Consider the following 12034-nt stretch of genomic DNA (forward strand, 5'->3'; position numbering starts at 1 on the left):
TTAGAATTGTGAGTTTCTTTCTCAGGTTTTGCTGTTTTCTAGATTTTTTTTGCACTTTTAGAAGTTTTTGTAGTTTTCATTCTTGGACAATTATCAAGTTTATTTAGTTTCCTGTAATTTTTGTGATTTTTTGCCCAAAAGAGGCGCGTGCGTCTGCAGCAGAACACACAGAGACAAAGCGTGAGTCCTGGAGGATCAAGGTCTAGACCCTCCTCAGACCAGGACCAGGACCAGGACCAGGACCAGGACCAGGACCAGGACCAGGACACCAGGACACCAGGACACCAGGACCCCAGGACACCAGGACCCCAGGACACCAGGACACCAGGACCCCAGGACCCCAGGACCCCAGGACACCAGGACCCCAGGACACCAGGACACCAGGACACCAGGACCCCAGGACCCCAGGACACCAGGACACCAGGACCCCAGGACACCAGGACACCAGGACCCCAGGACACCAGGACACCAGGACCCCAGGACACCAGGACACCAGGACACCAGGACACCAGGACACCAGGACACCAGGACCCCAGGACCCCAGGACACCAGGACACCAGGACCCCAGGACACCAGGACCCCAGGACACCAGGACACCAGGACCCCAGGACCCCAGGACACCAGGACACCAGGACCCCAGGACACCAGGACACCAGGACCCCAGGACCCCAGGACACCAGGACACCAGGACACCAGGACACCAGGACCCCAGGACACCAGGACACCAGGACCCCAGGACACCAGGACCCCAGGACACCAGGACCACCTCTGAGCCGCAGACTGAGCCATGTGTGCGTGAACGTGCGTGAGCGCGCGCGTGGAGCAGCTGTGAGGCCCCGCCCCCCGCTGCGTCACGTCTGGAGGCAGAAACTTTGGGACCGACTCCGCTCCTGGCTCCGGTGTGAGCCTGACCCGCTTTAGTCCCGCTTTAGTCCTGGTTTAGTCCTGGTTTAGTCCCGGTTTAGTCCTGGTTTAGTCCTGGTTTAGTCCCGCTTTAGTCCCGGTTTAGTCCCGGTTTAGTCCCGGTTTAGTCCCGCTTTAGTCCCGCTTTAGTCCCGGTTTAGTCCCGGTTTAGTCCTGGTTTAGTCCTGCTTTAGTCCTGCTTTAGTCCTGGTTTAGTCCCGGTTTAGTCCCGGTTTAGTCCCGCTTTAGTCCCGGTTGGTCCCGGTTGGTCCCGGTGAGTGGCACGATGAGCTCGCGCTAGTCTCACGCGCTGGTGTCGAGGCGCGCGCGGACATGGCTCGGGTTTGTTCGGGCCTTTTCGGACTTTTCTGTTTTCTCTTCGTGGCTCTGGAGTCGTGGACGCGCGGCGCAGGACAGACGGGCGCGTTCACGAGGGTTTACGTGGTGCAGCCCGGACCCGGACCTGGACCCGGACCTGGACCCGGACCCGGACCCGGACCTGGACCCGGACCTGGACCCGGACCCGGACCTGGACCTGGACCCGGACCCGGACCCGGACCCGGACCTGGACCTGGACCTGGACCCGGGGCCGCACTCAGGGTCAGCTCCATCGCCACGGCCACGCGACACACGCACGCGCAGACTGGAGCGCAGAGCCGCACGCGCAGGATGGACACGCGGGAGACGCACCAGCACGTGCTCAAAGTGTCAGGGTGAGGACGCACGCGCACGGCTCTGGACTAGGACTAGACCAGGACCAGGACCAGGACCGGGACCTCTGGTCTAGATTAAGGCCCAGTTTAAGTCCTAATTATTTTTTTGTTCGGTGCTGTTCTAGTCCCAATTGTGATAAACCAGGTCTAAACCAGGACTAGGTTTAGATCAGGGTGTGACTAGGAGGAAAGCAGAGACAATCAGGGACTAACTCAGAGCCACAGAGTAAACTGATGCTCAAAAGTCCCACTAGAGGAGACTGAGTTTAACTGGACTAAAGCCAATCGGGTCTGGACATCAGGTCTGGACATCAGGTCAGGACATCAGGTCAGAACATGAGGTCTGGACATCAGGTCTGGACATCAGGTCTGGACATCAGGTCAGAACATGAGGTCTGGACATCAGGTCAGGACATCAGGTCTGGACATCAGGTCAGAACATGAGGTCTGGACATCAGGTCAGAACATGAGGTCTGGACATCAGGTCAGAACATGAGGTCTGGACATCAGGTCAGGACATCAGGTCAGGACATCAGGTCAGGACATCAGGTCAGAACATGAGGTCTGGACATCAGGTCTGGACATCAGGTCAGAACATGAGGTCTGGACATCAGGTCAGAACATGAGGTCTGGACATCAGGTCAGAACATGAGGTCTGGACATCAGGTCAGGACATCAGGTCAGGACATCAGGTCAGGACATCAGGTCAGAACATGAGGTCTGGACATCAGGTCTGGACATCAGGTCTGGACATCAGGTCAGAACATGAGGTCTGGACATCAGGTCTGGACATCAGGTCTGGACATCAGGTCAGAACATGAGGTCTGGACATCAGGTCTGGACATCAGGTCTGGACATCAGGTCAGAACATGAGGTCTGGACATCAGGTCTGGACATCAGGTCTGGACATCAGGTCTGGACATCAGGTCAGGACATCAGGTCTGGACATCAGGTCAGAACATGAGGTCTGGACATCAGGTCTGGACATCAGGTCTGGACATCAGGTCTGGACATCAGGTCAGAACATGAGGTCTGGACATCAGGTCAGAACATGAGGTCTGGACATCAGGTCTGGACATCAGGTCAGGACATCAGGTCTGGACATCAGGTCAGAACATGAGGTCTGGACATCAGGTCAGAACATGAGGTCTGGACATCAGGTCAGGACATCAGGTCAGGACATCAGGTCAGAACATGAGGTCTGGACATCAGGTCTGGACATCAGGTCAGAACATGAGGTCTGGACATCAGGTCTGGACATCAGGTCTGGACATCAGGTCAGAACATGAGGTCTGGACATCAGGTCTGGACATCAGGTCAGGACATCAGGTCTGGACATCAGGTCAGAACATGAGGTCTGGACATCAGGTCAGGACATCAGGTCAGGACATCAGGTCAGGACATCAGGTCAGAACATGAGGTCTGGACATCAGGTCTGGACATCAGGTCTGGACATCAGGTCTGGACATCAGGTCTGGACATCAGGTCAGAACATGAGGTCTGGACATCAGGTCTGGACATCAGGTCAGAACATGAGGTCTGGACATCAGGTCAGAACATGAGGTCTGGACATCAGGTCAGGACATCAGGTCAGGACATCAGGTCAGAACATGAGGTCTGGACATCAGGTCAGGACATCAGGTCAGAACATGAGGTCTGGACATCAGGTCTGGACATCAGGTCTGGACATCAGGTCTGGACATCAGGTCTGGACATCAGGTCAGAACATGAGGTCTGGACATCAGGTCTGGACATCAGGTCTGGACATCAGGTCTGGACATCAGGTCAGGACATCAGGTCTGGACATCAGGTCAGAACATGAGGTCTGGACATCAGGTCAGAACATGAGGTCTGGACATCAGGTCAGGACATCAGGTCAGGACATCAGGTCAGAACATGAGGTCTGGACATCAGGTCTGGACATCAGGTCAGAACATGAGGTCTGGACATCAGGTCTGGACATCAGGTCTGGACATCAGGTCAGAACATGAGGTCTGGACATCAGGTCTGGACATCAGGTCAGGACATCAGGTCTGGACATCAGGTCAGAACATGAGGTCTGGACATCAGGTCAGGACATCAGGTCAGGACATCAGGTCAGGACATCAGGTCAGAACATGAGGTCTGGACATCAGGTCTGGACATCAGGTCTGGACATCAGGTCTGGACATCAGGTCAGAACATGAGGTCTGGACATCAGGTCTGGACATCAGGTCTGGACATCAGGTCTGGACATCAGGTCAGAACATGAGGTCTGGACATCAGGTCTGGACATCAGGTCAGAACATGAGGTCTGGACATCAGGACTAAACCTTTCTGGTCTAGTCCCGGTCTATAACCTGTTTCTGTTGCAGAGTGAACGTCTGTGGAGGTCAATGTTGTCACGGCTGGAGTCAGACTCAGGGATCACTCAGATGCACCAAACGTAAGTCTCACGGACCAGGACCGGGACCAGGACCAGGTCCTGGTTTAGTCTGCATTCGTCCGGGGGCGTGTCTCGTCTGGGGGAGGGTCTCGTCCGGGGGCGTGTCTCGTCCGGGGGCGGGTCTCGTCCGGGGGAGGGTCTCGTCCGGGGGCGGGTCTCGTCCGGGGGCGGGTCTCGTCCGGGGGAGGGTCTCGTCCGGGGGCGGGTCTCGTCCGGGGGCGTGTCTCGTCCGGGGGCGGGTCTCGTCCGGGGGCGGGTCTCGTCCGGGGGAGGGTCTCGTCCGGGGGCGTGTCTCGTCCGGGGGCGGGTCTCGTCCGGGGGCGGGTCTCGTCCGGGAGAGGGTCTCGTCCGGGGGCGGGTCTCGTCCGGGGGAGGGTCTCGTCCGGGGGCGGGTCTCGTCCGGGGGCGGGTCTCGTCCGGGGGCGTGTCTCGTCCGGGGGCGGGTCTCGTCTGGGGGCGTGTCTCGTCCGGGGGCGGGTCTCGTCTGGGGGAGGGTCTCGTCTGGGGGAGGGTCTCTTCTCGATTATGTTAAGTTTAGGAATAGTTTATTTGGCTAAGATTATGGTTAAAATGAGGCTTTAGCACGTGGAATGTCAGAATTTTTTTTTAATATATTTTATTTAGGAAATGTTTAATTTAGACGATTCTGGATAAAATTAGGATCAGATTTAGACATTTATTTAATTCAATTTATGTTTGTAACGCCCAAAAACACAACAGCAGTTTAACTTGAGCGACAATGAAATACTATGTGGCTAATGCTAACGGCTAATGCTAACGGTTAGCTAAACAAACGTAAACACTACAAATATGTGACGTGGAACTCTCAGATCCACGTCACAGGTTTGCTCTGACCTCTGACCTCTGACCTCACACGTCTGGAACGCTCCGTTACACAACAGCTCCGCCCCCTTACCTCACAGCTCCACCCCCTTACCTCACAGCTCCGCCCCCTTACCTCACAGCTCCTGCAACTTTGTTTGATTAATTAAAACTTTTGGAATTAAGATTTAAATGAAAGACTCATGCTCGTTTCGACGAATCATGTGACACGAGACTCAAGATTTCAAAAAACGTGTTTCGAAACCGTTTTCAGGCTCCAGACGATCTTCAGAGTGTCATTGTTCCTCACAGATCTTCAGTGTCATTGTTCCTCACAGATCTTCAGTGTCATTGTTCCTCAGATCTTCAGTGTCATTGTTCCTCACAGATCTTCAGTGTCATTGTTCCTCACAGATCTTCAGTGTCATTGTTCCTCACAGATCTTCAGTGTGTCATTGTTCCTCACAGATCTTCAGTGTCATTGTTCCTCACAGATCTTCAGTGTCATTGTTCCTCAGATCTTCAGTGTCATTGTTCCTCACACAGATCTTCAGTGTCATTGTTCCTCACAGATCTTCAGTGTCATTGTTCCTCACACAGATCTTCAGTGTCATTGTTCCTCACAGATCTTCAGTGTGTCATTGTTCCTCACAGATCTTCAGTGTCATTGTTCCTCACAGATCTTCAGTGTCATTGTTCCTCACACAGATCTTCAGTGTCATTGTTCCTCACAGATCTTCAGTGTCATTGTTCCTCACAGATCTTCAGTGTCATTGTTCCTCACAGATCTTCAGTGTCATTGTTCCTCACAGATCTTCAGTGTCATTGTTCCTCACAGATCTTCAGTGTCATTGTTCCTCACAGATCTTCAGTGTCATTGTTCCTCACAGATCTTCAGTGTCATTGTTCCTCACAGATCTTCAGTGTCATTGTTCCTCACAGATCTTCAGTGTGTCATTGTTCCTCACAGATCTTCAGTGTCATTGTTCCTCACAGATCTTCAGTGTCATTGTTCCTCACAGATCTTCAGTGTCATTGTTCCTCACAGATCTTCAGTGTCATTGTTCCTCACAGATCTTCAGTTCCTCACAGATCTTCAGTGTCATTGTTCCTCACAGATCTTCAGTGTCATTGTTCCTCACAGATCTTCAGTGTCATTGTTCCTCACAGATCTTCAGTGTCATTGTTCCTCAGATCTTCAGTGTCATTGTTCCTCACAGATCTTCAGTGTCATTGTTCCTCACAGATCTTCAGTGTCATTGTTCCTCACAGATCTTCAGTGTGTCATTGTTCCTCACAGATCTTCAGTGTCATTGTTCCTCACAGATCTTCAGTGTCATTGTTCCTCACACAGATCTTCAGTGTCATTGTTCCTCACAGATCTTCAGTGTCATTGTTCCTCACAGATCTTCAGTGTCATTGTTCCTCACAGATCTTCAGTGTCATTGTTCCTCACACAGATCTTCAGTGTCATTGTTCCTCACAGATCTTCAGTGTCATTGTTCCTCACACAGATCTTCAGTGTCATTGTTCCTCACACAGATCTTCAGTGTCATTGTTCCTCACAGATCTTCAGTGTCATTGTTCCTCAGATCTTCAGTGTCATTGTTCCTCACAGATCTTCAGTGTCATTGTTCCTCACAGATCTTCAGTGTCATTGTTCCTCACAGATCTTCAGTGTCATTGTTCCTCAGATCTTCAGTGTCATTGTTCCTCACAGATCTTCAGTGTGTCATTGTTCCTCACAGATCTTCAGTGTCATTGTTCCTCACAGATCTTCAGTGTCATTGTTCCTCACAGATCTTCAGTGTCATTGTTCCTCACAGATCTTCAGTGTCATTGTTCCTCACAGATCTTCAGTGTCATTGTTCCTCACAGATCTTCAGTGTGTCATTGTTCCTCACAGATCTTCAGTGTCATTGTTCCTCACACAGATCTTCAGTGTCATTGTTCCTCACACAGATCTTCAGTGTCATTGTTCCTCACAGATCTTCAGTGTCATTGTTCCTCACAGATCTTCAGTGTCATTGTTCCTCACAGATCTTCAGTGTCATTGTTCCTCACAGATCTTCAGTGTCATTGTTCCTCACAGATCTTCAGTGTCATTGTTCCTCACACAGATCTTCAGTGTCATTGTTCCTCACAGATCTTCAGTGTCATTGTTCCTCACAGATCTTCAGTGTCATTGTTCCTCACAGATCTTCAGTGTCATTGTTCCTCACACAGATCTTCAGTGTCATTGTTCCTCACAGATCTTCAGTGTCATTGTTCCTCACAGATCTTCAGTGTCATTGTTCCTCAGATCTTCAGTGTCATTGTTCCTCACAGATCTTCAGTGTCATTGTTCCTCACAGATCTTCAGTGTCATTGTTCCTCACAGATCTTCAGTGTCATTGTTCCTCAGATCTTCAGTGTCATTGTTCCTCACAGATCTTCAGTGTGTCATTGTTCCTCACAGATCTTCAGTGTCATTGTTCCTCACAGATCTTCAGTGTCATTGTTCCTCACAGATCTTCAGTGTCATTGTTCCTCACAGATCTTCAGTGTCATTGTTCCTCACAGATCTTCAGTGTCATTGTTCCTCACAGATCTTCAGTGTCATTGTTCCTCAGATCTTCAGTGTCATTGTTCCTCACAGATCTTCAGTGTGTCATTGTTCCTCACAGATCTTCAGTGTCATTGTTCCTCACAGATCTTCAGTGTCATTGTTCCTCACAGATCTTCAGTGTCATTGTTCCTCACAGATCTTCAGTGTCATTGTTCCTCACAGATCTTCAGTGTCATTGTTCCTCACAGATCTTCAGTGTGTCATTGTTCCTCACAGATCTTCAGTGTCATTGTTCCTCACAGATCTTCAGTGTCATTGTTCCTCACAGATCTTCAGTGTCATTGTTCCTCACAGATCTTCAGTGTCATTGTTCCTCACAGATCTTCAGTGTCATTGTTCCTCACAGATCTTCAGTGTGTCATTGTTCCTCACAGATCTTCAGTGTCATTGTTCCTCACAGATCTTCAGTGTCATTGTTCCTCACACAGATCTTCAGTGTCATTGTTCCTCACACAGATCTTCAGTGTCATTGTTCCTCACAGATCTTCAGTGTCATTGTTCCTCACAGATCTTCAGTGTCATTGTTCCTCACAGATCTTCAGTGTCATTGTTCCTCACAGATCTTCAGTGTCATTGTTCCTCACAGATCTTCAGTGTCATTGTTCCTCACAGATCTTCAGTGTCATTGTTCCTCACAGATCTTCAGTGTCATTGTTCCTCACAGATCTTCAGTGTCATTGTTCCTCACAGATCTTCAGTGTCATTGTTCCTCACAGATCTTCAGTGTCATTGTTCCTCACAGATCTTCAGTGTCATTGTTCCTCACAGATCTTCAGTGTCATTGTTCCTCACAGATCTTCAGTGTCATTGTTCCTCACAGATCTTCAGTGTCATTGTTCCTCACACAGATATTCTTGTGTGTCCTTCAGCCAACTGTGTCCCTCAGTGTCAAAACGGAGGCATGTGTCTGCGGCCTCAGCTCTGCGTCTGCAAACCCGGGTCCAAGGGCCAGTCCTGCCAAGTCCAGACCCAAGACCACTCCCAAGACCACTCCCAAGACCACTCCCAAGACCACTCCCAAGACCACTCCCAAGACCACTCCAACGGCGTCCCAACCACAGGAGTCCAGACCGACGTCCAGACTCCAGCGGTCCAGAGTCCGGGTCTTGTCCCAGGAGTCGTCCCGCAAAGACCCATCCCGCAGCAGGCCCATCCTCAGACCCGGGTCCAGACCCGAGTCCAGACCCGAGTCCAGACCGGATCAAGACCCATAACGTTCTCAGTGAAGCCTCAGTACACCCAGCAGCAGTGAGTACAGAACGAAAACCCACCAGAGTCCTGGTTTAGTCTATGGTTTAGTCCTGGTTTAGTCTATGGTTTAGTCCTGGTTTAGTCCTGGTTTAGTCCTGGTTTAGTCTATGGTTAAGTCCTGGTTTAGTCCTGGTTTAGTCCTGGTTTAGTCTATGGTTAAGTCCTGGTTTAGTCCTGGTTTAGTCCTGGTTTAGTCCTGGTTTAGTCCTGGTTTAGTCCTGGTTTAGTCCTAGTTTAGTCTATGGTTTAGTCCTGGTTTAGTCCTGGTTTAGTCCTGGTTTAGTCTATGGTTTAGTCCTGGTTTAGTCCTGCTTAGTCCTCCTCTTCACACGTGTCCCCCTCTTCACACATGTCCCCCTCTTCACACGTGTCCCCCTCTTCACACGTGTCCTCCTCATGTCCCCCTCTTCACACATGTCCTCCTCTTCACACATGTCCCCCTCTTCACACATGTCCTCCTCTTCACACATGTCCTCTTCACACATGTCCTCTTCACACGTGTCCTCCTCTTCACACATGTCCCCCTCTTCACACGTGTCCTCCTCTTCACACATGTCCTCTTCACACATGTCCCCCTCTTCACACATGTCCTCCTCTTCACACGTGTCCCCCTCTTCACACGTGTCCTCCTCTTCACACATGTCCTCCTCTTCACACATGTCCTCTTCACACATGTCCCCCTCTTCACACATGTCCTCCTCTTCACACATGTCCTCTTCACACATGTCCCCCTCTTCACACATGTCCTCCTCTTCACACATGTCCCCCTCTTCACACATGTCCTCCTCTTCACACATGTCCCCCTCTTCACACGTGTCCTCCTCTTCACACATGTCCTCCTCTTCGCACATGTCCTCTTCACACATGTCCCCCTCTTCACACATGTCCTCTTCTTCACACATGTCCTCTTCACACGTGTCCTCCTCTTCACACATGTCCTCCTCTTCACACGTGTCCTCCTCTTCACACATGTCCTCCTCTTCACACATGTCCTCCTCTTCACACATGTCCTCTTCTTCACACATGTCCTCTTCACACGTGTCCTCCTCTTCACACATGTCCTCCTCTTCACACGTGTCCTCCTCTTCACACATGTCCTCCTCTTCACACATGTCCTCTTCTTCACACATGTCCTCTTCACACATGTCCCCCTCTTCACACATGTCCTCCTCTTCACACATGTCCCCCTCTTCACACGTGTCCTCCTCTTCACACGTGTCCTCCTCTTCACACGTGTCCTCCTCTTCACACATGTCCCCCTCTTCACACATGTCCTTCTCTTCACACATGTCCCCCTCTTCACACATGTCCTTCTCTTCACACATGTCCTTCTCTTCACACATGTCCCCCTCTTCACACATGTCCTCCTCTTCACACATGTCCTCCTCTTCACACGTGTCTCACATTCAAACTAGCTAACTAGCTAACGAGGTAACGAGCTAACTAGCCGGCATCACTTTGTTTAATCGGCCGTCACTCCACTATTAACGGACTAATACCTTTCAAACTCGGTGATTGTTTTCACAACTAATGTGTCCTTCATCCTACCAAATATAATGAAACAGCATGTCCAGGGTGGACCCCGCCTGAGGCCCAAAGTGACTTGGATAGGCTCCAGTCACCTGCGACCCCAAAGGGAACAAGCGGTAGAAGATGAATGGATGGCACGTAGTTTAGATCATTTATCCTTCAACCTATGACTCTATAAACAATGACATGATGAATCCACATGATGAGCACAAAACTAGAACTTCTATAAATATCACAATTTCATCACCACAAAAAACAATGACACCCTCAACCTGAAGCTGTGAGTGAAGATGTGGTGATTCTGCCTTGAAGAGTCCAACCATCACATCTGGGAAAAGGTTCTGGTGTATGTCTTCCCCTTTTCTCTCATCTGTGGGTTATGTTCACTCTCATGGTGCGGATGTCATTGTTCATTGTGGGTTATGTTCACTCTCATGGTGCGGATGTCATTGTTCATTGTGGGTTATGTTCACTCTCATGGTGCGGGTGTCATTGTTCATTGTGGGTTATGTTCACTCTCATGGTGCGGATGTCACTGTTCATTGTGGGTTATGTTCACTCTCATGGTGCGGATGTCACTGTTCATTGTGGGTTATGTTCACTCTCATGGTGCGGATGTCATTGTTCATTGTGGGTTATGTTCACTCTCATGGTGCGGGTGTCATTGTTCATTGTGGGTTATGTTCACTCTCATGGTGCGGATGTCACTGTTCATTGTGGGTTATGTTCACTCTCATGGTGCGGATGTCACTGTTCATTGTGGGTTATGTTCACTCTCATGGTGCGGGTGTCACTGTTCATTGTGGGTTATGTTCACTCTCATGGTGCGGGTGTCACTGTTCATTGTGGGTTATGTTCACTCTCATGGTGCGGATGTCACTGTTCATTGTGGGTTATGTTCACTCTCATGGTGCGGATGTCACTGTTCATTGTGGGTTATGTTCACTCTCATGGTGCGGATGTCATTGTTCATTGTGGGTTATGTTCACTCTCATGGTGCGGGTGTCATTGTTCATTGTGGGTTATGTTCACTCTCATGGTGCGGATGTCACTGTTCATTGTGGGTTATGTTCACTCTCATGGTGCGGATGTCACTGTTCATTGTGGGTTATGTTCACTCTCATGGTGCGGATGTCATTGTTCATTGTGGGTTATGTTCACTCTCATGGTGCGGATGTTATTGTTCATTGTGGGTTATGTTCACTCTCATGGTGCGGGTGTCATTGTTCATTGTGGGTTATGTTCACTCTCATGGTGCGGATGTCACTGTTCATTGTGGGTTATGTTCACTCTCATGGTGCGGATGTCACTGTTCATTGTGGGTTATGTTCACTCTCATGGTGCGGGTGTCACTGTTCATTGTGGGTTATGTTCACTCTCATGGTGCGGGTGTCACTGTTCATTGTGGGTTATGTTCACTCTCATGGTGCGGATGTCACTGTTCATTGTGGGTTATGTTCACTCTCATGGTGCGGATGTCACTGTTCATTGTGGGTTATGTTCACTCTCATGGTGCGGATGTCATTGTTCATTGTGGGTTATGTTCACTCTCATGGTGCGGGTGTCATTGTTCATTGTGGGTTATGTTCACTCTCATGGTGCGGATGTCACTGTTCATTGTGGGTTATGTTCACTCTCATTGTGCGGATGTCATTGTTCATTGTGGGTTATGTTCACTCTCATGGTGCGGATGTCATTGTTCATTGTGGGTTATGTTCACTCTCATGGTGCGGATGTCACTGTTCATTGTGGGTTATGTTCACTCTCATGGTGCGGATGTCA

General features: G+C 50.0%; 1 protein-coding gene across 1 annotated transcript in view; it reads left to right on the plus strand.

Annotated features, from left to right (window-relative positions):
• The first annotated feature begins 853 nt into the window (after nt 1-853).
• Nucleotides 854-12034, plus strand: part of LOC140380602 (uncharacterized) — a 14668-nt gene continuing 3487 nt past the window's right edge. The window contains exons 1-5 of the mRNA XM_072464457.1: nt 854-1074; nt 1183-1378; nt 1481-1616; nt 3971-4041; nt 8341-8719. Coding sequence (XP_072320558.1) covers nt 1237-1378; nt 1481-1616; nt 3971-4041; nt 8341-8719 — 728 coding nt within the window. The 5' untranslated portion in view covers nt 854-1074; nt 1183-1236. The remainder of the gene's footprint in view (nt 1075-1182; nt 1379-1480; nt 1617-3970; nt 4042-8340; nt 8720-12034) is intronic.

The sequence above is a fragment of the Eucyclogobius newberryi genome, unplaced genomic scaffold (assembly GCF_026437365.1).
Source record: "Eucyclogobius newberryi isolate DKJ021-1_F unplaced genomic scaffold, fEucNew1.0.hap1 SCAF_494, whole genome shotgun sequence".
Taxonomy (NCBI): domain Eukaryota; kingdom Metazoa; phylum Chordata; class Actinopteri; order Gobiiformes; family Gobiidae; genus Eucyclogobius; species Eucyclogobius newberryi.